The sequence below is a fragment of the Bubalus bubalis genome, chromosome 3, assembly GCF_019923935.1.
Source record: "Bubalus bubalis isolate 160015118507 breed Murrah chromosome 3, NDDB_SH_1, whole genome shotgun sequence".
In the NCBI taxonomy this organism is placed as follows: Eukaryota; Metazoa; Chordata; class Mammalia; order Artiodactyla; family Bovidae; genus Bubalus; species Bubalus bubalis.
Genome location: NC_059159.1, coordinates 26,800,746 through 26,827,742, shown reverse-complemented (window position 1 = coordinate 26,827,742; position 26,997 = coordinate 26,800,746). Strand labels below are relative to the sequence as shown.

At 48.4% G+C, this 26,997-nt stretch overlaps 3 protein-coding genes across 4 annotated transcripts; 2 read left to right on the top strand and 1 right to left on the bottom strand.

Moving 5' to 3' along the window:
• The first annotated feature begins 203 nt into the window (after window positions 1–203).
• LRRC59 (leucine rich repeat containing 59) lies at window positions 204–13,363 on the top strand. Its single transcript, XM_006041154.4, has 7 exons — window positions 204–579; window positions 2,312–2,371; window positions 4,190–4,348; window positions 4,579–4,683; window positions 7,558–7,630; window positions 9,888–10,061; window positions 11,446–13,363. The coding sequence occupies exons 1-7, from the start codon at window positions 475–477 to the stop codon at window positions 11,688–11,690; spliced, it is 921 nt and encodes a 306-aa protein (XP_006041216.2). The 5' UTR covers window positions 204–474; the 3' UTR covers window positions 11,691–13,363.
• EME1 (essential meiotic structure-specific endonuclease 1) lies at window positions 13,094–19,513 on the bottom strand. 2 transcript variants are annotated; one of them, XM_025280330.3, is made up of 9 exons: window positions 19,378–19,513; window positions 17,113–17,912; window positions 16,902–17,029; window positions 16,074–16,163; window positions 15,861–15,982; window positions 15,530–15,656; window positions 15,185–15,300; window positions 14,033–14,222; window positions 13,094–13,785 (listed from the first exon to the last, which is right to left on the bottom strand). In XM_025280330.3, exons 2-9 carry the CDS (start codon window positions 17,885–17,887, stop codon window positions 13,609–13,611), a joined length of 1,725 nt encoding a protein of 574 aa, XP_025136115.3. In that variant the 5' UTR covers window positions 17,888–17,912; window positions 19,378–19,513; the 3' UTR covers window positions 13,094–13,608. The 2 variants fall into 2 exon arrangements, with proteins under 2 accessions (XP_025136115.3, XP_006041217.4); XM_006041155.4 differs by lacking the exon at window positions 19,378–19,513 and adding an exon at window positions 19,178–19,316.
• MRPL27 (mitochondrial ribosomal protein L27) lies at window positions 19,388–24,277 on the top strand. Its single transcript, XM_006041156.4, has 4 exons — window positions 19,388–19,522; window positions 21,546–21,677; window positions 22,095–22,162; window positions 23,878–24,277. The coding sequence occupies exons 1-4, from the start codon at window positions 19,483–19,485 to the stop codon at window positions 24,082–24,084; spliced, it is 447 nt and encodes a 148-aa protein (XP_006041218.1). The 5' UTR covers window positions 19,388–19,482; the 3' UTR covers window positions 24,085–24,277.
• The last annotated feature ends 2,720 nt before the right edge of the window (window positions 24,278–26,997 follow it).

Sequence of the window (26,997 nt, the reverse complement as noted above, 5' to 3'; positions counted from 1 at the left end):
ACGTGGCTACTTCAACAGGCAGCGGAACTTAAAGCCTGAACCCCATTCCCCGCCTCCCTGCCCCACTCCTCCGAGCCGCACCCCCGGCTCCTCCGCACCCCCGCTCCCCCGCTCCCCCGTTCCTCCGCCCCGCACCCCGCCACGGGCGCTGGCGGCGACAGCGGGGCGCCATCCTGGGCGCCAGAGGGCGCTCCCTCACACGCTCAGACCCCTCTGGCCCAGCCCGTCTCAGTGGCCGCGGAAGGTGACGTGGACACGGAAGTGGTCGTCGTCGCGGTGGCACCGGTGGGAGCAGGGCGCGGGGCTTAGAGTGCGGCCAGCAGGCGGACGGGAGGCGGCGGTCTCGCACCTGCAGTGGCGGAGGACGCAGGTGTTGTCGGTTGGGTGCGAGTCCGGTGAGCTGACGAGCGGCTTCTCAGCGCTTCCCTTGCCCGTCAGTACCCCGCAGCTGGGTCCCGTTTAGCCGGCGTCACCATGACCAAGGCCGGTAGCAAGGGCGGGAACCTCCGCGACAAGCTGGACGGCAACGAGCTGGACCTGAGCCTCAGCGACCTGAATGAGGTCCCGGTCAAGGAGCTGGTCAGTACAGTCCCGCAAGGCCCAGGCGCCCACCCGCGACTGGCGCTGACCCCTGCTGCCTAGGTCACCTCCTTTCCCATGCCTCACTTTCCATGGCTTAAAACAGGTGGGGGGAGTGGGACTAAGTCCCCGGGGAGGCCGCGTCCGGCTCCAGTTTCTTCCTGGGATGTACACGTGTCACTTGGGCGCAATTCCAGGAGATGGAAGGAGCTGCTTGTTTGGCTATGGACTTTTTAAGGGTGAGGAGTGAATCTCGTCCCCCGCGCCCCCCCCCCCCCCCCCGCCATTTCTGAGGCTTTCACAGCGTTCAGCTCCATGCACGACCCAAAGTCGGAGCTGTTGGAGTGTTTGCTGGATGTATTCGGAGAATGAATGAACAAATGAATGAATGACTCGGTCCGAGTAGGCCTCCGGGTACTCCTGGGTGTGGCCCAGAAGCTGACTTGTCTAGGAAGTCAGCAATCCCAGCTTGCTGCCCCAGCCCTGAGGCGTCCTTCCTTGAAGAGAGTGAAATCTCACTGCTTGGTTGGCAAAGTTTTCCCAACTCTGAAACTGGCAGGAATATGCGCCTCTGTGGCCCACCCCTCCACCCACCTACTCCCACATCCCCAACTGGAAAACAAGCCGGAGGCCCCTGGGACATTACAAAACTAGTTTGTTGCCAAAGTGGAGTGGGATGGTATATCCCTGCTATGCTCACCTGGTTCCCTACCCACATCCCCTACCGTAGCCTCACTTTGGATGATCTACCCTTTCCTCACTGCCTTTAATGAATTACATTTACCTTTGGCACTTGGCCCAGTTTTCCCTCCACCTTGGCTGTGTAATATGGAGGTTAGAATGGGATTCCTAGTTCGTATATTAGCTTCATTGCATAATAGCTGAGTGCCCTTGGCAAGCTAGTTAACCTTTAAGCCTAGATTTCCTCATTTATAAAATGGTGATAATTGTTCCCATCTCATAGGATTGTTGGGAGAATTAAATAAGATTGTAATGTAAAATACTTGGGAGGTAGCAAATACTGATGCATGTAGCTATTACTGAGGTGTTCTTTCCACTGTTATATCTCAAGCGTTTTAGGTGGTCAAACCTCCTTCTTGGGACTTTCTAACATTTGGAAAGAGCTTATTGGCCCCATGTCCTTAACTGAATATTTGCCTTCTTCCCCATGTTTCAGCCTGGCCTTAGGACTGATGTCCCAAATCATTTACCCCAGGCATCTGGTTAGTGCAGCACCACCCCTCAGAGACAGAAGGGTCAGTTTTGCCGAGTCTTTCCAGCCTGAACCCCATGGGAAAATAGCTGGGCTAGGAGAGCCTTGTTTTCACTCTGCATTCACTCATTCATTTAGTCACAAGGGTATGTTGAGTGCCTGGAAGGTTCTGAACTGGAGAATATGGAAATCACAAAACTGTATGAGACAGAGTCTCTTTCCTGAAACCTAATAAGGACAGTGCTAGAGAGAATATTAAAAGTGCTATGGAGAATTTCTAAGAACCTGTTTTTTTTCTTGGATGTTTCACAGTCACATCCTTTCTCTTTACATTCTTCTCTAGGTCATGGTTGATTGGCTTAGGCTTCCTTTCGTGTCTCCAGGAACATTGTACTTTAGTATTTTTTTTACAAGGCCTTTTCTAGTTGTGAGAACTTTCTCTGGAAAACGCTTCATTAGCAGATGTCGCTGAATTGTTCCATGTGTTGATCTGACATTTTGTTCTCATTCCCCTCCTAGGCTGCCCTCCCAAAGGCCACCGTACTGGATCTGTCCTGCAATAAACTGACGACTCTGCCGGTAAGGCTGGCAAGCAAGCGTGATTTCTTCGAGAGCCCTGATGCTTCTCCTTCCTGTCTGGGGGGGTCATGTCATAAAATATAATTTCAGGATAGGCCTGCAGGCAGGCTACCACTAAGTGGGAGTGTGTTGCAGGTAGAGTGGGGTGGTTTGTCTCAGTGGGAAGGGAAGCAAAGTAGACACCTCATTCTTTAAGAACAGTGGGAGAACCAGGCCACTGAAAACTAAAGTCAACAGGATATTGGCTGAATTGTTTATTGGGTTCATCTTTTTTTCAGCCTTATTTTATTCCTTCAAAAAACAGTTTACCTCCTTGTTGCAGCAGAGGAGGCTACAGGCTCTTCTGTAAGTTTCTTTGCATTCCAGAGAGAAAGCTTTTCGGATTGGTCTCCTTGTGCATGTTTCGATGGGGAACAGGAGAGAGTGTGCTTTTGTAGAACTATCATATCATTATCCTCCCAATACTTGAAATACAGTTTTGTTTCACACATCCAACCTGATACTTGTGACTCTCCTTGTACAACTTCTCCCAGTTCTCCTTTTGCTCCATTTGTGAATCATTCAGCCCTGCTCAGCCTCCCCTGGGTTCTGGTTGGTCTCTCCCCCATGACGGTGCTCCTTCACTGTCAGGCCTAAATTTGTTGTCATTGTTGCCTTTTCTGCCCATTATTCTGGCTTTGTCCCTCCTTGCCCTACTCTTCTGGCTCTGGCTCAGGGATCAAGTCTCAGAAGTTGGCAGTTTCTTCATTGGATCATTAGTCCATTTCCATCTCAGTATTCTCCTGGGCCTCACTTATCATCTATAGCATCTTCCTGCAGCTCATCAAGATTTGTTTCTAACACTGGAAAAAAGCATCTGAGATTCCACTTCTTCAGGGGTATTTTATATCTAGTTAAAGAAGGGCAGCAATTCCTTGCAGCCTGCTGCAGCTTTGTCAGATTGTCACTTGGTACCACCAAGTGCATTTTTCAGTCTGAATTTGTTCAGTTGTCATGTGTTCCCCTGAAGTGTAGATCCACTGGCATTTACAGGTTCCCAGAGAACACAAATGGTGCATCATTAACTGAGGTTGGACCATCACTTCAGATGGGTGCCGAGCAAAGGCTTAATGATGAGAGGGATGTTTTGAACTGTGCTAAAGAGCCAGGATATGAGTAGGATGGTCCCCAGCCTGTTTAGTTAGTCATTCAAAGACTACTCCTTGAGCATGTGTACTCAGTAATGCACTAGGTGCTGCAAAGAACAATGAAGAATAAAACTGGGTACACACAGAACAGGGGCTTTCCAGGTGGCACAGTGGTTAGGAATCCAGCTGCCAATGCAGGAGATGCAGGTTTGATCCTTGGATAGGGAAGATGCCCTAGAGTAGGAAATGGCAACCCACTCCAGGATTCTTGCCTGGAGAATTCAATGGACAGAGGAGCTTGGCGGACTACAGTCCATGGGGTTGCAAAGAGTCGGATGCAGCTGCACGCATGCACACAAGGAGTGCTTGATCTTTTCAGAAAATTGGATGGTCACACAATGTTTGGGCAGCTTCCGTGAGAGTTGAATACAATGTGCTGTTGACGACAGGTCAGAGAACTGGGGGTGAAGGAACCCACACTTAGTGGCTACTTCCAGCTCAGCCTTTTTGCACCCGTCTCACTGCTTACCACCAGCAGCGACACTTGCTATCTCCATTTTCATTCAAGCTGGAATAGCTGGTACAAGATAGAGTTGGGCTTTGTGCATAGGTGCCTCTGACTTGGGGGCTCCCGGACTGTTAAGTCAGTGTGTGAGCCCAAGGCCCAGGTGTTCTCTCTTTTCTGTCCTAGTCGGATTTCTGTGGCCTCACACACCTGGTGAAGCTGGACCTAAGTAAGAACAAACTGCGGCAGCTGCCAGCGGACTTTGGCCGCCTGGTCAACCTCCAGCACCTGGACCTCCTCAACAACAGGCTGGTCACCCTGCCTGTCAGCTTTGCTCAGCTCAAGGTAACAATTGCTGAGCCCATGTTTCATAGCCAGGTGTGGCAGAGTGCTTGGAAACTGAGGGAGTGTGGCTGCGAGAGAGGCCGACGGGCACACCACTTTGTTGCCACAGCCTCAGGTGGCTTTCCCTGTAAGGGGAACACAGAGCGCTTTCTTCCTGCTCATTTTGTTCTACTTTGAGGGATTCTTCTTGTGTGCTTGGGCTTACCAGCCACTCTGCCCCATCTCTTTAGAGCCTGAAGTGGCTGGACCTGAAGGATAACCCCCTGGATCCTGTCCTGGCCAAGGTGGCAGGGGACTGCTTGGATGAAAAGCAGTGTAAACAGTGTGCCAACAAGGTAAGCAGGAGCTCCCCAGCGGCGCCTTCACACATTCCCCTGGGATTTGCCTCTTGTTTTTCTCCGCCAGGGCACCTGTAGCTGTTTTTAAAACACAAACGTCTCTAAAATATGTCTACTATGAGTCTATCAGGCAAAGGCACCTTTGTTTCTCTGTTTACTCTGTAAGCCTAGAACAATGCTCTCTTCTGCTCTACTGCCATGCTTCTGTTCTTAGAAACCAGGACCTGGCATGATCCAACACTGTACTGTTGATAGCTATTCATATGGAGCAAAAAGGTTAGGGACTGTGGCCTTTCTGAGTAAAGTTATATAGGAATTTTGATAATAAAGATGTTGTTAATATTTGTAAGTTTATAGCTGGAAACAGACACATCTTGGGCAGACTTGGCGTTTGATTTCAATTGAGTCATCTGACATAGGAGAAAGGAACTAACTGGCAGCCTGGAAGGCGAACATTTCCAATAACCTTGAAGGTGCTTTACATTGCTTCTTAAGAACAGCACTGTACCCACCTCTCAACAATTCTAGCTATAGTCATTTTTTCCCTGCAGCTTTAGAACAGGTTGCTGCTGCTTCAGTTGAGCACTAGATGACTTGGCTATATGTTTAGGGGGTGTTGTGAACAAAAAAGGATTTAACTTTAAATGCTAGATTAATGTAAGTGAAATGTGTGTATGATGGGCTCTCTGTATGAATCTCAGGAGTAATGGCCTTTCTTTTCTTACCATTAGCTCAGGACTTCTTAGATAGTCTATATCACCCATTGTTACAAGAAACCAAATGCAACATCAGTGCATCCAAGAAGCCAAGGCAACAGTTTGCCCTCAATGGGGACAGTACATGTGATGAGTGAAGTCCTGTTCTGGAAACTGTGCTTTAAGGGTGATGTCTGTTCTGAAGACTAACAATGGCCACCATTGACTATTCTTTTGTCTTACGTACTTTCCGTGTTTCATCTTGTAATCCTCATAACCCTGGGCAGTAGGTATTCCTTTTGTATCTCTTACATGAGAAACTCTGAATGCACAACATCTTTGATTTCTTTGCATGTTTCATCTCCTAATCCTCATAACCTTGGGAAGTAGGTATTACTTTTGTATCTCTGATATGAGAAACTCTGAATGTGCAACATCTTTGATTTATCCATTTATTCATTCACCTAATAATATATTAAACCAAAGAAGATGCTGATATTCTAGTTTTTTACCTACAAAAATAATTTTTATTGAGTGTAAAGGTCTTTAGTATTCACACATATTCACCAGACAGAGCTTCTGGGAGCACGGTGCATTGTGGATGTGGTGAGAAGCCATGTTCCTGGCCCCGCTGCCCAGAGCTGTCTCCTGTCCACACCTTTAGGCACGTACAGGAGTGGTGTGGGCTAATCAGAAGGAGGTTACTTGTCTTCAGGAGTTTCTTGCCAGCTCTGACCCTGTGGCTACATAGTAACTGATCTGTTTGTTCATAGTAAAGCACCTTTTAAACATAATTTGTTAGTTCAGTAGAAATCATCAACTGCTTACTACCTGCTGTGGACTAGGATAGGTAGACAAAATCTACCCTCCAGAGGCTCCAGAGGAGCCTCTCCCATTTCTGAACAGGCTGTGTGGTCAGCTAACTTAACTCCTCATGTATTATAGCCAAGCTAAAAGGGGCAGCTCTTAAACATTCCAGTTCCTTACTTAGCCAGCTTTTACCCAACTAAAACCAACTGCGTGGTTGGTGCTCATATAAAATTCAGAGTTCAGAGTGAGACAGGGACTTGGGCCACACCTCTCCCCATCACGCTTGACCTTCCTCCAGATCCTGTAGCCCCTTGCTGAGCAGCCATTTTTAAGTAAGTGTGACTGTTCTGGAGAGGGGTCAGACAGAGCACTGTTGATGCTGGTCCTGGGTTACTCAGGACAGGGTTCCTGTGGCTTTAAGCCAGGTTCTTAGAGGGAGCGGCTTTTGCAGGCCTGCCTGTGAGACCCTCTTACGATAGATGTAGCCATGTCTGAAGTTTCCATGAAGAAAGATGTTAACATTTGAATACAAATCTAGTATTCAGTAGTGAATAGTCTAGTGCATTTGTGAAACAGACAGTTGAGACAATTTGCTGTCTTAAATTAAGAGTGCTTTAGATTTTCTTCTCTTATTAATGCAGTCAAGAAGATAAGGTAAAAAAAAGCAACAGTGTTTAATGAGCACATATAATGCCTTTCTCTGAGAACTCTCCTGCCTCTGTGCACTGGAAGTAAGAGGGACAAGCTCTGGCCTAGGCCTAGGAACTCAGGAGACCTGCACTCTGCTGTGCTACTTTCTAGCCACATGACATCAGAGCTTGGGTTTTCTTCCTTACCTTTACAATAGGCATCCAGTCGGTTGTTTAGGCATCCAGTCAGTTGTTCATCATACTTGTGCCTGTAATTAGCTAAGCTCTGTGCTTACCTGCAGAGCTAAGGACAATAGTCCATACCCATTTACAGTCTAGGACTGAGATGGGGAAGAAAACTCCCCATAAGTGAGAGGAGGGGAACCTGAGGCGGCCAAAGGAGGGGTCAGACAGGAAGATGTCTTAGTGAAAGTGCTGTCCCTGCACAACACAAAAGCTGCTGGGAGAATTGTAAGAAGTGATTGTAAATGGCAGAACTTTTTTTACAGATTCCAATTGCTACTGTATTTCACAAAATTGTTTCGTGAGCTCGAGTGAACTGGGCTCATGTCTCTTCTCTGACTGAGGCTGGTGCAGTGAGGACACGGGGTAGGATTCACTCCGTTAGCTGCCCTGCTTCCTGGGCTCTGGGCTGCTGAAAAGGGCAGTCTCTTTTGAGATTCCCCACGTGAAGACAGTTACCCAGAGTGGTTCAGCACCCTCCTCTCCCTTTGCAGGTGCTACAGCACATGAAGGCCGTGCAGGCGGATCAGGAGCGGGAGAGGCAGCGGCGACTGGAAATAGACCGAGGTAGGTCGCCATCCCTCCTCTAGCCATCTTCCTGGTCCTTATCCCAGCCAGCTGGTTCTCATGCTTAAGGAGCTAGGATCCAGGAGAGGAGCCCTGCAGGGCAGTAGGGAATAGTGTGGTGGTAGATGGCAGCATCTCTCCAGTCCCAGCTTCTCGACTGAGACCCACAGTCACATTCAACTGCTTGTCTTTCTGTCTGCTTAGACGGTTAGTAAGTTATCTCAAATTGCTGCTGCTGCTGCTGCTAAGTCGCTTCAGTCGTGTCTGACTCTGTGAGACCCCATAGATGGCAGCCCACCAGGTTCCCCTGTCCCTGGGATTCTCCAGGCAAGAACACTGGAGTGGGTTGCCATTTGCTTCTCCAATGCATGAAAGTGAAAAGTGAAAGTGAAGTCGCTCAGTCGTGTCCGACTCTTAGCGACCCAGATTGGACACGACTGAGCGACTGAACTGAACTGAACTGAAACCAGATCCCCTTTAGTACCTCCTACTGTTCCCCCATAATGGGAAATTACCATCCTTATTCGAGCCTGAAATTGGGAAAGTGTCCATGATTGCTTTCTTCTGCTAGTCCCACGTCCAGTCTGTGAGCTGTGGACCCTCCAGTGCTAGCCAAGTCTCCTTCGGGTAGACTGCCGCAGTACCTCCTAGTGCCACGCCCTGGCTCATACTTGTGCCCTTCCCACACAGCAGCCAGGGGGATCTTTTTAAAACATAAATCAATTCTGCTACTATTCGGCTAAACCTTCTCATGGCTTCCATTTGAACTCAGAATGAAATTCAAACTCAGTAACATGGCTGACAAGGCCTACTTGCTTCTCTGTCCTCATTCCACATGCCAGGGAGAGAGTACAGTTACCCTCAGCCACACAAGCCTCTCTCGTTGCAAAACACACCAAGTACAGTATCGTCTTAGGGGCATTGCTTGATTTCCTTTTCCCTCAGATCTTTATGTGGCTGTCTACTGGCTTCATATGGTCCCTATCTCTGCTCAGATGTTGCCTTAGGTTAACCATAACCCTTTCAGAGCCACTCAAACTAGAATTGCCAGCCCACCTGCCACACTCGATCACATCCTTGATTATTTCCTTTATGGCACACATCACTCTTTTTTTTTACTGTTTGTTCACTTGTTCATTGTTTGTCTCCTTCTCTAGAAAGCAGATGACTTAGGCACTAGAGCCTGACTTTTCTTCACTGCTGTATCCAAGCACTTAGAACAAGGCCCGGCACACACAGATGCCCTGTCGATGGCTGACTCCTGAGCCCCCTTACTGAAGGACTCCCATGGCTAGAGGGACATGTGTAGTGCTGACTGCAGGCGGGCCTGAGATCAGAAGCCCCGCCTTGTGACAGTCCCGTGTACCTGCATGGCCACTGTGCGGCCTGTGTTCACTGTGACTGCTGCTGCTTTTGCCTCTGAATGGCACATGTTCTCCTAAGGCTGGGCAGAGTGTGTTCTTGGCATTCTTGGTGCCCATCTGGAACTTGGAGTTTGTTTACACGTAGAAAAGCAGTGGGAAGCTACAGTGCTAACACTACTACCATTCAGATACTTGACAGTTCAAATAGGCTTTTGAGCCCTAACAGGACATTTAACCACCATCTGTGGCATTCTGGCTTTGGAAAAATGTACTTCAGTCTTTCAGATAACTTATTTGGAAATGCATTTTTAGAAACCAATTATTTGTAAGGTGGGTGTCGTATGTAAACATACTTGAGCTGTGGAATAAATATGAATGTTATATAGACTCCTGAGTTAAAGTCTAGAGTACCCTCTGACAAGCTACTAGTTTTAATTTTCAGGAAAACATTTCCAACCTTTCTAACTCTGAACCTGAATGCTCACTTTTTCATCCTGCCCTGCCATGCCACATTTCTTTCCAAAGCTTGGAAAGATGAGAGTCCCATAGAATCAACACCTCCCTTCTTTCCTCTGCTCATAGTTGAGTTGTGCAAGGCTGCGAATGGCTGTCTCACAGTTCTAAAGGAGCACCAGACTCATCACCCATACGTTTCTTATGCCCCTCTTGCTATATCACCCTACTCTTTCTGCTGCTTGTGGCTAGGAACCCCTTAATAAGAATCCACTGGGCAAACCCTAAGAGCAGCTTATTGTATTTTAGGGAGGGCTTATTTCTCAGAGAACAGAAAGACATGTGATCCACCGCATTAGGGGAAGGGAGCCGAATCCACATGAATTACTTGGGATACTGGAGGTTTGAGAGAAGCCACTTTGGGGTATACTTTCTCGTAGAGGCTGAGAAGAAGTGGGAGGCCAAGCAGCGAGCTAAGGAGGCTCAAGAGCGGGAACTGCGGAAGCGGGAGAAGGCAGAAGAGAAGGAGCGCCGGAGAAAGGAGTATGATGCCCTCAAAGCAGCCAAGCGGGAGCAGGAGAAGAAACCTAAGAAGGAAACAAATCAGGCCCCGAGTAGGTTTTTCTGTCAATTGCAGGGTTCCAGGACGGGTGTGGTGAGAAGATGGCTTAGATTTCTAGGCATAGCTGAGTGAGCGAGCGAGCAAACAAGCTTACAGACCTTGTCAGGTACAATATACTCTAAAGTCTGGGAGTAACCTGGAGGATCCACTTACAGGGAATGGGAACCCTCCTAGTGCCCTGACTGGTTTGTTTTCCCAGTGTCACATGTTTGGATCAGATGTGGCTGAGAACATTTCCAGAACAGAGAGTTGCACTTTTTGTAAAGGTTAGATTCTAAAATCACTCAGAAAGGTGAAGATTGCGTATGGTCACATTACTCTTAGAAGACCCTTCCATCATCCAGCAAGTGGACTGGGCTCCTGAGTGTGTGGTGCTGTCTCAGTGGTGCCAGCAAGGCCTGTGATTTTCTTTCCAAGTTGGACCAGATCACTCTTTAGTGAGCACCAGAAGAATTATGTGGCCTGCATTCAGGAAGCCATGTCATGTAAAAAACACATTAGCATTTTGCCTGAGTATGCCCTGCTGGATTTGTGTAGCAACGTGGCTCCACGTGTAAGTGAGGACTGTATCTTCTGGGCCAAAAGGGGCCCCTGAGGGGAAGGCACCTGAACAGGGAAGCTCTGTGGGGAGGGGAGGCCTGCGCCCTGCTTGCCCTGCACTGGCCTTGAGCAGGCCAGCCACCCTCACCGCTGTTGTGTTCCCTCATGTAAATGAGGGTCATACCTCCCTACAGGGTTGTGATAGGATCGAAAAAAACCTCTGACCGGATCATGTAGTTCTTGGCATATGGGTGTTCAGACAGGTTTTTTAAAATTTACCTGAAAATCTCAAAATCAATTTTCCCCCCTAATTTTAAATATATTCATTGCAGAGAATTTCTGTATATATCGGAAAATGACCATCACCTGTAACCCCATTTCCAGCATTCATCACTGTTGCCAATATGTGTCAGGCTATTTTATATATTAGAAGTATTTATAAATTTTGAACCTGTTTGCCCAAATGGGCAGCATTCTATCCATGCATGACACCTCCTGATAAAGCCCTGCCCTTGGCCCTAGGGGCCTGGATCATTGGCATGTTCTGGAGGAGAACTTAGGACCCTGAGGACTGTGTGCTACATGAGACATCCAGAATGAATCCGTTCTCAGTCTACTCTCTGAGATCCAAGGGACAAAGTTCATGTTTCAATCTCTGCATAGCAAAGTTTTTAAGAGCTCAAGTCTTCTTGTAACTGTGTTCTCCTAAAGACCTGGGGAGTTTTCATCAGAGCAGAGGGGTGTGAGTGGATGTGCATGGAGGAGACAAGCACTGACTATAGCGTGCCTCTCCTTAAACTGCCTGAACTCTGTCTACTATGACTCTGTCCCTCCAGAATCTAAGTCCAGCTCTCGCCCCCGTAAGCCACCACCCTGGAAACACACTCGATCCTGGGCTGTGCTGAAGCTGCTGCTGCTGCTGCTGCTGTGTGTGGCCGGTGGGCTGGTTGCGTGTCGGGTGACCGAGCTGCAGCAGCAGCCCCTCTGCACCAGTGTGAACACCATCTACGACAATGCCGTCCGGGGCCTGCGCAGCCATGACATCCTCCAGTGGGTCCTGCAGACCGATTCTCAACAGTGAGCTTGTCCTCAACACCTGCTGCCTCCCAGCCTTGGAGCTTGGATTCCTATGGAATTGGGTTCTGCTGGACACAACCTCTTTTTAGTGTCAGACCTACCTGCCATCATCAAATGGCTACCATTTGGTACCTGAGACCTCCTCTTTGTAAGACTTCTTTGTTCCTCAGTCAGGGTTCCCTGGTGGAATAAGGAGAAATAGGAGGTGGGGACAGCTACCTGCATGCTTAAGAGAATAGGCTTGGGGTAGGGAGAGAGCCTTTTCTAGTTGTTATACAAAGCTGTGTAAAGGCAAGATGCATTTCTACTAAAGGTCAGCTGTCACTACATTTATACTTTTGTATGTCACAGACCCTTTCTTTCATTCCTCCCTGGGGAGCCAGGGCAGATCAGGAGGCAGTGTGTTATTGGGGACTAGGGGAACACCATACTTGGCAAATCTCATCTAAATTGGGGGGGAGGGGCATACCTATTTTTTAAGGATCTCAGACATTGGTATTTTAACAGCCATACAAAATCTTGGGCTGTGACAGGACTTCCAGATCATCCAGTCCAATGTAACACTTGTAGACAGGGAGACGGAGGCTTTCCATGACTTGCCTATGGTCTTCCAGCTAGTTTGGGGCAGAACTGGATTCCCATCCTGGTATCTTTCTTTTTCCATCATTTTACCTTCTTTATAATGTCCTGAGTAAACAAAACTTACACCAGAATTGGGTGTCTCTTGGCTGGAGTATAGAGTCTCTCATGGGAAACAGATTTATGACCTATAAATAGAAATCTCATAGCCGCAAGGGTCTTGGGCAGCTCTTGCAGAGTCCTGCCACAACTTATGTGGCTTCTATAAAATGGGCACAGTCCAGGCTCCTGGCGTCAGTTTGAGAGCATTAATCCCTTGATTGCCAATAAACAAGGTGGATCCTTGCAAAGCCACATTGTCTATGACAGCTCTGTGACATAATAGGTGTGACTGAATACCACATGGGCAACCTGAAAACTAAGCTTCATAAGAGACTTGATGTTTAGAACTGATCCTAGACATCATGGAGTTTAAAAGTGGTATATTAACGACTAGCATGAATAAGGACAGCACTGTCCACTCCCTTTATCTGCCAGTCAGCATTTTCTTGCTCTGTGGCCTCCTTTACCTCTTTTCACTACATCAGAAATGGCCGTCATGGTGCTCATTCACAGAATACTCGTGATTGAAAGCTCCCTGCCTTTCCCCAGGGAGATTGAGAACCTGTCATGTTCAGAGACAGTGGGGTCCAGCTTGTCAGCACTAGTGGCCCATGGATAGCACTTGTGACTGTCCTGATAACGGAAGAAAAGACTTCTTCTTTTCTCCCTCAGGGAGAACTGCTGCATAGGCCCACACCTTATTCAGAATCACTACACAGTGCTTAATTTTTCCTCTAAGCTCCAGAACCAATGGTACAAATGCTTTATTAAAATTAAACACAGGACATAAAATGAGTTAAGAGAATACAGAAGTCGGCACAGTGACTGGATCCCCATTCCTTGGCTGGCTGAGGGAGCTCCGGTGGGTGGGGGGAAGGCAAGAGCACATCCAGCCTCGTCAGGCCACCAGCTGAGGGCAGCTCACTTGTGGCCTGGAGATTTGATGCTGGGGTACTTTTGGACTTCTACAATCATTAAATACATGTCTGAGTGGTCTGTCTTTATTCCTTTGTATTTTTGAGGGCTGGTGGGGGCAAGCACAGGGGCGGTTCATACATGACAGTCGACCTGCTAGGAGAGGAATGCATCTCGGCCTCCACCCCAGGTGGGCAGGTAGAGACACCATCACAAATAGCAACACCAAGGAAAGCCTGCAGTGGGCAGGACCCAGGCTTGTGCCGCAGGAGGTACTCCTGACTGCTACACTGTAGTCGTGCTGCAGCTCATCCTGAGGGCTGGCTTCAGTCTGCACTGTCTAAGGAGAGATCTGGCTGCAAAGCTGTCATCTGAAGGTAGATACGCCTGGACAGCTCTGGTCCAACACGGCGCGAGGTGGCTGTCACACCTTCCCCACGGCGCACCTGTAAGTCTGCGAGCAAATTCTGGCGTTCTTGCTCAGAAAGACACCGCTTATAAGCCTGAAAGTAATAAATGACCTGTTAATACCACTCCACCCACAGCCATTCTTCGTCTACGAGTAGGGGATGGGAAGCTTGTGTTGGAGGATGAGAATCTGTCCTCCTTCCCTGGTCAGTGTTGACTCTGATCTCAGACCCGCACTGTTGACTTACAAGGCATTCCTGGGCCCTCACCAGTGCTGTCCATGGAAACCTGGAGTCCACCAAGGCCACGCCACACTGGACCGTGACCCCTGGCATAGCATACCTGGATCAGGAGCTGTGGGGAGGGATAGGCGTCCACAATGGCACTGGCCATCTCCAGACTGACCCGGTTCAGCTGCTGAATCTGTCTCCTCCAGACCAGTGCAAGCCCCCTGCCAGAGCGGTCCACCTTGGCCCCTCCAGCCCAGTCACTCTCCAGGCAGAAGGAGAAACTAGTTTGATCTCGGAGCTTCCTGCAAACAGCACAGTTGAGGAGCTAAAAGTTGTGCATTTCTCTGCTGCACTTGTCCCTTTTAACTAGGAACTTAAAACCTTCCACTGACCTTGGAAGAGGTGTATACAGTGTTCCACCCAAGCAATGCTAGTTGCTTAAAAACTAACTAGATTCCCTTAAAAACAACATTTAATCCTTTTCATTAAAAGAGAAGTTACCAGAAAGGTACCAGATTCTTGCTTACATTGAGGTTGGGCTCCATTTGGGGAGACTGTGCACAGGCGTAGGCACAGGGGACTGGGTATCAGGCAATTTAGTTCTGGTTCTTCTAATTTGCTCAGAACTTTGACAAGTTGGTCTCTTCAGGCCTCAGTTCCCTCAGGTATAAAATGAAGGACTCCACTGTCTCTCAGGTCTCATTAATTTTAAGTTCTAACTATGAACAGCCCTTGAGCTAAGTAGGCTAAAAAGTTGTTTTACAAAAGCTTGTTTGATTGTGACCTGATCTGCAAAATGAACCCTGGTAACTTGGCCCACTGATGACCCAGTATGAATCTGCAGAACATAAACTTACACATAAGCTAAAGTGTTAGTCGTTCAGTTGTGTTCGACTCTTTTGCAGCCCCATGAACTGTACCTCTGTCTGTGGAATTCTCCAGGCAAGAATACTGGAGTGGATTGCCATTCCCTTCTCCAGGGGATCTTCCCAACCCAGGTCTCCCACACTACAGGCAGATTCTTTCCCATCTGAGCCACCAGGTGATCCCAACACATATAAGCAAAAGGAGAACATTTTAAAGGGACCGTGCTTGAAGGCTCCTTCCATGAATCCCAAGGGTTAAGTCAGCTGCGTCTGCCTCAAGCTTGAGCAACAACAGACTAGCAGCAGAGTTAGGGGAAGGAGACATGTTCTCTGGGTACCAGAATCATTGTAAAGGACAAGGCCCAGCAACTGAGCCAGGACTTGACGGGGGCACTCACTTGAAGGGCGCTTCAGCCACAGCCTTTGTGAACGTGCATGCCAAGTCAGCCAGCTCTTTCCAGCTCTGCACAATTTGAGCCTGGGCTTCTGTGTGCAGCTGCAGATCTACCAGTGCCTAGAAACCCCAAAGCACGATGGACTGGAAGAGTATGGAGAGACCAGTTTGAAACTACTCTCTCACTGTTCACTGAAGCTATACCCCAGCCCCTTGGCTTCCTGTTTCGCCCTTCTTTCCCACCTAGTGCCAAGACAGAAAGTAGTGTCCAGCAGGCATTTTACTCTTTAGCAACTCAGGTTAGATGAGAGTGGGTGCCCACGCTGATTCAGGCAACAGAAGTTCTTACCTCTTCCACATCTACCCTGGTCACCATGGCCACTGTGTTGGCCTCTGGTTGTTTCTGCTGCTGCTTCTTCTCCTTGGCCTGTTCTCTATTTGCCACTCTCTGTTTCCTTCTTAGAGGATTCGGAGCACTGGAGCAGGGGAGGAAATCAAAAGTGTAGCAGCTCCAGGCTGAGCTCAGGCAGAAGAGGTGTGAGAAGGCTGGACCAGAGAGTCACAAAGGGCTAGTAGGGATGCTGTTTTGCAGAGGGACCCAGATCTGGGATGAATAAATCCACCCTTGTTGGCCGAAGAGCTGCCCCCTTTAATACTAAGTCTTGAGGACAAATCCAAACCTGAAGCACTTCTCTGGATCCACAATCACCAGTGACAGATCTTTCCCAGCTGTCCTTGCTGTGATGTCAGTCACAAAGCTCCGAAGTGTTTCCTTCCCTTCCTCAGTGCTGCCCAGACTTCCCTGCATGGAGGGGCAGAAACGGCATGAATGCCTGCTCCCTAGAGCCAGCCCTCTGCCTGGCCTCAGCACCCACCCCTCTGGCTGTACCCACCTGCTTGAAGTGGTAGATCATGGACATAAACACCTCTGCCAGGAGCAGCACCAGAACCATGGGCTCTTCCACCCAGCCCTCCTCGCCATCCTGTTAAAGGACACAGAACCCCACAGAGGGAGGAAGGTCAGCAGGTGCTCAGCACTGGAGAGAAACCCAGGCCTTCTGGGTGAATGACTTCATCCCCATTGGCCTAGTCCATTTTGCAGTATCCCTTTTCTTCTGGAATGAAATCATGGTGGCAAGAAATAGTAACCCATGATTCTGTCCCTCCCAGTCCTCAATGGTTCAACCTTGGTGTACTGCACTTTAGAAGTAGTGAATATGAAATAGGCTGAGAAATAACTGCCAATATTCGATGCATTTTGAAGTGGGGGATGGAGGGTAGGAAACTTCTGAAGAATCTGGGACAAATACGTAATTTGGGCTTTGAGGGTAAATGCAAAGTATGAGCTGAGTGGCTCTTGGAAAGGAATAGGTTTTGTGTGACAAAGATAAGAATCACCAAGGAAACTTCAGTCTGTGAGAGCACCTCTCTTTCACCACACTAAGGCACAATCAAACAAAGCCAAGGTCACGTACCAGCCCACCATCCTACAGTGCAGTATTAACCAATCTGAAATGGCAGCACTACCCCAGATGGAGAAACCATCTTCCCCTGTAGTTTCCTTGCACCCTGCCCACACCTTGAAAGACAGCCCTTTATTAAACGCTCCTCAAATTTATACTGAGTGTGCCATCTGCTTTCCAGCTGGGGCCTTTAGAATAAAAGCATTCTTATCCTGTAACTCTAAGGAGGAGGAGAGACAGCAGTCAGAAAACCCCTACCTCAGAGGGCCGAGCCCTTCTCCTCCACGTGAGGCTGCAAGGAACAGCCTGCGCCTCAATCACACAGGAGCAATCCATGGACTGCAGGGCTCCGAGGAGCTGACCCCCACCTTCCATCTGTAAGAGCACTGCAACAGACGGGAAAGGGACTGTCAGCGGGACCCAGAAAGCAGTTTACCCAGCAGAAGAGAAAGAAAGATGCCTGTAGGACCTGGATCCAGCAGCACAACGATGTGCTTTAAGCACTCCTCTGGCCTCTGAACTTTCAGCCTGTTAACCAGGGCTGCCTTCTTCTTCCCTTCCTGTTGCCTCTGGGTGCTGTCCTTCTGGCTTGCTCGTCCCCACTGCTGGCATCCCTGTGTGCTGCTCTTCTGGACCTTCTGACTGTACTTGCGTCTCTTCTGAGGCAGGGGCACCTCAGCATTTGTTTTGGTTATTGTCAAGCTGTCGCTCTGGACAGAGCAGGTAGTTTGGTAGGCCGGCAGCTGATGGCATGGACTGTCTACCACAGGGTCCTTGTTATTTGATGCGTGCCTCTCTGAGGTACCACAGAGGGGAATATCATGGATCTTTGTAAATGGCTGTTTTTGCCAGTCATGTGATGCTTTTTGATGATCCAAAACTCTTTCAAATGGGGAGCTGGATTTTTCAGGGCTCTGCTGTTTGTGAGTCAAAAACTTACAAATAAGCCTCTCAGCCAGGGGCATAAATTCCTCCTCATTCTCACTTCCACTGCTTAGCACACTGACTGGCTCTGTTTGTATGACAGTTTCAGTGGCCTCTGGAATGCGTGGTGGATCTTTCAATTTTGGTGATGGACAGGAGGCCTCAGAGTCTGAGATGTCAACCACTACAATCTTCTCATTCTCCTGAGGCTGCCTCCTCTTTATTGAAGATGGTTTATTCTTCAGAAAGGCAAACGTTGGCAGCTCCTCAGAGTCGCTGTCACTGGAATCCAGTGAGAGTGAGGACTTCCTTACAGCCATCAGTCTGTGCAGTCAGGGTAATTCCCTGCAATGGAGAGAGAGATGAGACACAGATGGTAGCACTGAATTCAGGCCAGCTGTTGTGTTCTATGGCCAAGCGTTATGGAAATAAAATGATATACAGAGAAATGAAGGAACAGAGAAACAGGACATGGTCCAATACGATCAATCTGGAACTCAGAACAGCTATGTCTGTAGTCTAACAGGAATCCTCCTCACATCCCTGTGAGGTATAAACAAAGTGGAGGTTACTATTAAAAAATGTTAATGAGGTAGGAACAAGACCCAATACCACCTCTTTACTGATCTCTGCATGTAAAATGGAGATTTCAAGAGTCCTTCTTTTTTTTAACAGATATCACTCACATACCATAAAATTCCATCCTTTTAACATGTACACAATTCAGCAGTTTTCAGTATATTTGCAAGGTTGTATCACCATCACTACTATCTAATTCCAGAACACTTTCATCATCTCAAAGAGAAATCCCATAGCCATTAGGCAGTCAGTCCATTTCCCCTTCCCTCGAGTCCCTGGCAACCATAAACCTGCTCCTGTCTCTACAAATCTACTACGTATTCTAGATAGTTCACAGAAATGGAGTCCTAAGTATGTGAACTCTGGTGACTGGCTTCTTAGCATGTTTTCAAGGTTCATTTATGTTGTCAGGACTTCATTGCTTTTTATAGCTGATTAACACTTCACTTCATTGATGTGCCACATTTTGTCTATCCGTTAATTTGGCGGACATTCTGTTTGATTCCATTTTTGACCATTACGAATGCTGCCATGAACATTCACCTCCTAGTTTTTGTGGGGATGCTTTCAGGTCTAAGAAATATCTAGGGTCGCAATTAATGGGTGGTGCGCAAGACAATCTGAACATACTCACTAACACTGCAGGATGAGCCATGTAACCTGTCCCGGCCACGCTTTTTCAGTAAAACAGGGATAGTCACATTACCTACTTTACAACGATGTGAGAAGTTAAAAAAAATTTTTTAAGTAATTAGAGCTTAGTACTGTATCTGGCACGCAGGAAGTGCTCTGTAAAGCTGAACGACTAGGGAGGGACCTCCCTATCCCCGCTCCGGCCTCGGTTAAAGTGTTAGTCACTCAGTCAGTCGTTTCTGGCTCTTTGCGACCCCATGAACTGTAGTCTGCTAGGTTCCTCTGTCCATGAATTCTCCAGGCAAGAATACTAGAGTGGGTGCCACTCCCTTCTCCAGGGGCTCTTCCGAACCCAGGGATCGAACTCGGTTCTCCTGCATTACGGGCAGTTTCTTTACCGTCTGAGGCGTCAGCCTCGGTAACTCGGGCAAAATGCGGGTCGGATAAGCAGGCCCCTGCTGAGCTCGCTCCACGTCTCTCCCGCAGGCACAGGGCGGACAGCTCGTCCACACGCGGCCACCAAGCCCCGGCCGACCCTGGCTCAGGAAGTAGGCCCTGCGCCGCCGGCCCACCAGCAGCCTAGCCCAGCAGCGCTCACCAGCAACTTGTCGCGCCACTCTTTCGTCTGCCACGCAGGACCCGGAAATAGATCTCCCCGTAGCGGAAGCAGAACTCTAACACCGGAAGCGGGAGTACGTAAAACATGGCGTTGGCCGTGCTAGCGCGGAGGACCGGGACTCCTGGTAATCGGACGCCGTGGCCGTTGTGGGGCGAGGGGTAGAAGTGCAGTGGAGACCTTGCAGGGAGCCTGAGGGTGGAGGCGGTACCCCGTGGAGGAGCCTGGGGGAAGGAGGAGACTGGGGGAAATGTGCTAGGGCAGTCGTTGATCACGTGACATATGGAGCGTGGAGCACGTGACCTTACCTGAACTGGCTTGCTCTTACAGTTTCCCTTGCTGTTATTTGCCGCCTCCTCTGTCTGGGTTTCTTTGGATCCCTTCGTCTACAAAAATAGGTTACTATCGTTGGCACATAGACGCTCAAAAAGTTAATCCATTCGTTCAGTAGATTGAGGTCTGCATTTGTGCCAGACATTGGTAGGTGTTGAGGATTGCTGAAGACAGTCTGTAGCCCCAGGAGAGTTACTTGTAATAGATAAACCAGTAAATAAGCACATAAATAAAATTGTGAATCATTATAGGTGCTGTGACCGAGAGGGGAAAATGTGTCTGTGTCTTTTAGGTGGGGTAGTCAGGGAAGCCCTCTGAGGAGGTAACATATAAGTTAAGACCTTAAGGATGGTAGGAAGCCTGGTTTTGTAAGAGAGTGAGGGGCTGGAGAATGATTTGATCCAATTTTCCATTTTGAGAAGGAAGCTCTTGCTTTTCTATGAGCTTAAAAGGTGTAGGAATAGAAATGAGGAAACCAGATGGGAAGTAGTAACAGACCTGATGAAAGATGGTTTAGTCAGGATGTTGGTGTCAATGAACTGGGAGGGAAATGGGTGGGTTTGAGATCTGTTTTGGAGATAGACTCCAGAGCTTGCTGATGGACTCCCTCCATACCTGAGGTTATCAAAGGGAAGGAATCGACAGTGACTCTTTGACTTCTGCCTGACCAGCTGTGTATGTGATAGCATCATTTTCTTTGAGGAGGATGGGGTATAGGATAAAGGGGAAAGATTTGTGAATGAGATAAGGTAGGTAAAGCCAAAGTCCAGTTTCTTAACTTTAGTGAGTGAACAAATGTATAGGTGTTTAAAGGTAGGTAGATCCTGATGCTAGGCGTTTAATATGTTGTCGCTCTAAGTCCTTATCTCTGGTCTTTTGCCCCAGCTAGTCTCTGTTCTAATTAAAACTTCAGAAACCTAGGTTTTAGAAACTATGAACTGACAGGCTCCAGGGTTGCACAGGGCTTCTCTAAAGACTCTGGCATGACCCTGATTAACACAGCTGTATCTGGAGACCTGAATGCAAGGATTACCAATCCTGGGCTTGTCCTGGCAAGGGCTTGTCCCTAGCACAGGGCTTCCATCCTGGTCAGCATGAATTTTAGTTCATTTTCCTTTTTAAAATAAATACCATTGAGCACTTTGGAATGAGTATGGAGAGGTCAGATTAACAAGGGCATGGTTATCAGTCAGTCTTCCCTATGCTTAATAGGCTTGCCAAACAAAGGGACCGGCCTTCTGAACTGCACAGGAGCCTGTGGGAGCCACCCTCAGAGAGGCTGCCCCTTTTGTTTACAAGTATCTGGTGTGCTATGGATGGGTGGATGGCTAAGAAAGTGGTGGGTGAGGTCAAAGCAGGAGCCTCTCTCTGGGTGTTCTGTTGTTGGGCTCTGTGGTCTGGCCCCTCCACAGTGCATGGAATCTTGAGGGCGTAATGGTGAGTGAGACTGAAACAGGCAGCTCTGTGGTGTCCTCTTGCTGGCTTCTGTTTCTGTGGTTTTGTTTCTCCTCAGTAGGACTGCATGTGTCAAAACCCAGGGCACACGGTATTTTTTTTTCCATTAATATTTTACTCCCTCCCCCAAACCCTAGGCCACATGCACAACTCATGTAGCGCTTACACTGTGGGCAATACAAGGACTTCAGACATTCCCTGAAGACCCACACAGTCAAGTGGCATTTCTGCTCACACATCCTCACTTCCCCTGAAAACGCCCCCTGCCGCCTCTCAGCTTAGCAAATGGCCCACTGAGGCAAAGAATGAGAATCTCCTGGGAAGCCTCTCTGTTTGAACAGCATTTCTGTTTCTCTGTGCAGTTACAGCCCTGCTGAGCCCTCCTCAGGCTGCAGCTCTTGCTGTCAGATATGCATCCAAGAAGACAGGTGGCAGCTCCAAGAACCTTGGTGGAAAGTCTCCAGGCAAACGCTTTGGGATCAAGAAAATGGAGGGTAAGGGTGGGGCCTGCCTTCCCCTTCCCACTTAGCAACCTCCCTTGCTGCCCCGATATTCCTCTGAAGAGCAGGCAAACCACACAAGTGCCTGGCCCTGTGCTCTCCATGTTGCTTACAAGAACATTTAGTTCCAAATTAAAGAAGCAGATAAGACCTGAAGCAAGGTGGAGGGGCTGAGGAAGAGCAAATGGGTGGGAACCTTGGCCGTGTGACTAGAGTGGAGGTTCCCAGGGAGGGGTTGCGGGCTGCTTGTGTCAGACCCTCTGGGAGTCGGTCCTTTCCAGGGCCAGGTCTAGAGGTTGGAATGCAGCATTTGGGCCAGGAAAAGTGGGGGCTACTGTGTTTTCTTAGCAGCTTGCTGTCTGCCTCATTGTTGGCACCCAGAGGCAATGCACTTGTGGACTTCTCTTCTAGGTCACTATGTTCATGCTGGAAACATCCTTGTGACTCAGCGCCACTTCCGCTGGCACCCAGGTGCCCATGTAAGTTGCTTTGTGCTTCCCTCCACCCCAACTTTTTCTTCACCTCTCCGTGCTCCTGAGCACAGTAATTATAACAGTTGCATCTGTTGGGTGCATACCAAATGCCAAGCATCATGCTGATTCCTGGGCCTGCATTATCTTATTTCATCTTTACTCCCATCCTGACGGTAGGTAGGAATCATTTGTATTTTATAGGTGGGATGCCAAAAACTTAGAAAGGGGGCGGTAGGGTAGTGACAGAGCTGGGATTTGAACCAGGTCTGTTGACTCACAGGTCACTTTTTTGCCTAACCCCCATTTCTTGGAAGAGGAGATTTCTAGTGATTTAAGATATTTTTTTAATCTTGAGAAACTAATTTCAGTTCATTCATTTTTTCTTATTTTTAAGAATTCCTCCTTTGCATAAAGTTGTTATTAGGTGCGTGAAAGATAACCTGAATTTAATAAAATAGGATTCAGTATATGGGCCAGAAATTAGGTCCATACTAGGCAGGAATTTCGGCATCAGCAAGTTAGTATCACTTGCTAAGGTAGGAAAGTTCTTTAACACAGATCTATGCTCTATTCTTTACATTGTTTAAAATGTTAGTTTAGTTTCCTCTGTAATCTATTTCCTCCTCCCTTCTTAACCTCTTTTTTGGCAATTTTAGTTGACACAGAAAGACTGATAGTAACCTATATTTCAAAAATGCTAATTTGTATGTGAATTGACTGTATGTGTAGTAACTTTTTTTTTAAGAACTCGAGACATTCAGTATGTGGCAATGTTCATTTTTAGTTCTACTAAAATAATGACAACAGTAATAAAAACTAATATGTTTTTACCTGGGCAGTATTTTAAGCTCTTTCTGATTATTAATTTAATTCTCAACATGACCCTATGAAGTAGTTAATATTTATCCATATTTTGCAGTTGAAAAAAGTGAGATACAGTGAAGTAAATTAACTTGCTCAGATCACACAGTAGTAAGTAGTAGTTCTGGGATTTGAACCAGAGTCTGTTCTTTTAATTTGAGAGATACTGAATAATGCAGGACTGCCTGGATAAAACTTGCCACACATCTAATCTCAAGTTCGATAAATGAAAAAAGCTAAGATATGTATAGTTAATAATATGTATATATTTAATAAACAGTTTATTTTAATCTCTTCACTCATATTTCTCACCTGAAAATCAGGTTTAGACATAGTACCTACTTCACAAGGTGAGAATTAAGTGAGTTAATGTGTATAATAGTGCTTGGAATAGTGCTTACACACAGTAAGTATGACATAATATCAGCTTTTATCATTACTTTTGTTTAATTAGCATATGCATTATTTATATAGTTTTGAGCCTAAACTTCACCATATAGATGAAAACATTGCGTCAAACTAGTGTTTTGTTAAGCCTCCCAGAAGCAGGCTCCCAGGAGCAGTGATTAGACCTATTCCTGGGCCTGGTTTGGGCATCTGTCCAGTGTGGCTTCTGGCCACCTGTACAGATAGAGGTCCAGGCATTACCCTCAGGGACTGAATAACCACTAGGATTGGCTGTTTTCTTTTCCCACCTTTGTCAGGGAATCATTACCAGACCCAGAGGGAAAGGGAGCCTTAGCTGGAGCTTTCTGAGCCCTCCCTTTTGGCCCCAGGGCCTGAATCTTTGTGAAGAGTCTATCCTAGAGCCCCGGGATGGGCCCCCCTGGCTGTCCAGCTGACTGCTCTGTGTGTTGCAGGTGGGGCTGGGAAAGAACAAATGCCTGTATGCCCTGGAGGAGGGGGTAGTCCGCTACACTAAGGAGGTCTATGTGCCCAGTCCCAGCAACTCGGAGGCTGTGGATCTGGTCACCAGGCTGCCGGAGGGGGCTGTGCTCTACAAGACTTTTGTCCACGTGGTTCCTGCCAAGCCTGAGGGCACCTTCAAGCTGGTAGCTATGCTTTGACTTCCTGTTTGAGGCCTTTGGAGCCCAGGTGACAGGAGAGGATGGTACCAGACGTCATCAAGAGTTGGAGTGATGACAAGGTCTCCCAGTGAAGAGGTCTGCTTGGTGGTGACTGCAGGAGACTCTGAAATGACTGGTGGAAGCCCTTTGGAAGACCTGATTTGGGGCCAACAATAAAGTTAGCTAGAGTCGAGTTTCTGCTATTTGGGGACAAACCTGGATGGAGCGGCATACCGATCTGTTTATTCATGTTCTCAGGTGTACACGGGAATGAGAAGAGGGGACTCCAGAGGAAGGACTTTCCTTCCTCCACAAGGAAGAGGAGAGCTTGTACTTGAGGGTGTCATAGCTCCTTCCCTTCCTGGATCCCACAGAAGTCAGGCTGGGAAAGAGTGGGTAGGAGGGGCCAAGGGGCCAATAGGGAAACCCAGTGTGGTCGTGTTCTTTCCTGGAGCCACATTCAGAGGGAACTGCAGCAACAGCCCCAGAAATGGCCCTGTGGCACATCCCTTCCTGATTGTGTGGGTCCAGGGCAGAGAGGCCCCATCTGGCCTGGAATACTAGGGTCCTTCCAGGGATGAGGAAGATATATCACTGGATACGATTCCAGGGATGAGACAGATTGGGTGACAAATGAGCTGCTTTCTTCTCACCCAGAGACACACCACGCTGGCATTGTTTTCTGATTCCTGGTTTATCGAAAACTGTAAACTACAGCAAAGAATCTGGCTTCAGGAATACTCACTCTGGTCCTAGAGTGGGCTGAGAGCAGGCCTTCATTGTCAACCCAAGACCTTATCTTGGCTTCAGTGGAAGGGTGAAGAAGGAAGTCTCAGTGGGGATGGACAGTCATCCTGGGTGTTAGAGGCAGGCCATGTTGGCTGCAGTCGCAGAGAGAACTTGCCCAGTTAGTGGCTTCCTCCCAAGGACTAGTCTCTGCCCTGAAGGCAGGAGCTTCAGGGGTAGAGGGCAGAGAAGTCTTAATTCTGGAGGTCTGCTTTGGATTTGTCACCTTGATTCTCGGGGCATGACCCCGGATTTCCTACTTCCTGCAAAGGTGACCCAGGGTATGTTGAGGTCTTGTACTAAGGCCCAGCTGGAGGAGATTGCTGGGAGGATCTCCATAGGCTTGGTGCTGTCCCTGCCAGTACCTTGAAGCAGGAAGGGGCAAGATGGAAGAACTGCTCCCTCCTATAGTGTTTCCCTCAGCAAGCAGTCGGCTGCTTCCTGTGGTGGTTGAGCAGAGCCCTGGTTGGGTGGTGGTGCAGATACGACCTTAGGGCCTCCTTATAGCTGGATGGCAGCTGGGAGAGGTAGAGCAAAGATATTACCCATTTCCTTACAATCCCACCCCCACCCCCGCCCACACATACTCCTACTCCCTCTTTGGCTTTTGCTTTCTGTGTCTCCTCTCCCCCAGTGATGGTCCTTCCTGGAGACAAGTTGAATTTTAGAGCTGTTGTCTCCATGGAAAATTTTCCTGCCCAGGAAAATCACTTTCCTGGACTAAGATCTGCCATCCTTTACCAAAGAGGTGAAGTGGAGCCTCGAGCCTCTAGCCAAATCCTAGGCTCTGTATCCGTGATCTTTCCTTGTCCCAGGGGCTCCGATTATGCATCTGCATACAATTAAAAAGTAATAAGGAAAAAATGCTGAGTTCTCCAGGGCACTCAAGGGTGGGAGGACTGAACATTAACCTCCCTGCAGGCCCAGAGCCAGAAGCACTGTGCAGTCAGTCAGCTGGAGCATCTGCTGCTGCTGGTCCTTTTGAACACTCATAGTGGGACAGGGAAGCTGGCTCCCATAGGGGTAGCTGGTAGCTGCTTTGCAAGCCCACCACCCTGAGGCTAGCCCTGTAACTGAGGGAGCCAGGCAGGCTTGCACAGCTGTTCTCCAGCTTCCATCTGGGCCCTTTCCACCAGGATGAACCTAAGATCAGAGTGCCACACACCCTTCTCTCCAAGAAGTCTCTCTACACTTCCTCCCCTCCTTCCTCTGGCCACTATGTGGTACACGCTTCCCCGCCCCGCGCCCCCCCCCCCCAACTCCCAAGTGGCAGCCCCAAGGGTCCTATCTCACCTGCATCCCCTGGGCCTCTCGGCATCTTTCCACTGCCTGGACCTTGGTGGGGCGGTCCCATGGTGCTAAAGGGAGAGGTGTACTCCTAGGGACCATAAAGGATGACTCAGAGTGAAGCTCAGGGTTTAGGGTCAGTGAGCAAGGGAGCAGAATCCAAACCTTTTTTGTCCCCATGTCCCTCCCCCCATCTTGTTTGTTCTCTTCCTCCACCAGTCCAAAGCACAAAGCCCAGACCCTCAGCATTTCGGAATGCACTCAGGTATAAATTCCACTGTTTTCTGGCCACAAGCTCATTCTTTCACAATTTGGCGGCCAGCTCTGATGACACTTGTGGGAAAGTCTGAGAATACCTGTCCTCATCTCTCCATCTCTTGTCTGATGTTCAGGGTTGGGGTTGGAACTGGGAACGCTGTAGGTCCAAAGATTTCTTTTGCTTTTTGTACCCAGCATCCCATGTGGTGCCCAGCCCTGGGGAAGAAGGCTGACGGTACAGTCACCACCCACAGAAGTTAGCTCTGGGCTCCCCTTGGGAGCTGGGGAGAGTGTGGGCCTCCAACTGCTTGGAGAGCTGGGAAGACCATTGTTTTCCCCAGCAGTTCCCAGTACAGGGTCCTGTTGCCAAAGTGTCTGGGGAGTAAGCTGGCCAGGATGTTGTTAACGTTTTCGACACTACTTCCTTGGCCCAGAGGGAACCCAGACTGGAAGATCAGTGTCCACAGAGTAGACCTAGAGGCCCTGTCCATACTGAGCAGAGAGAGCAGATGCCTTTTTGTGGTGATTGGGGTGGGAGGCCCTGAAGGTAAGGGGTTAGTGGGTAGGCATGTTTACATATTG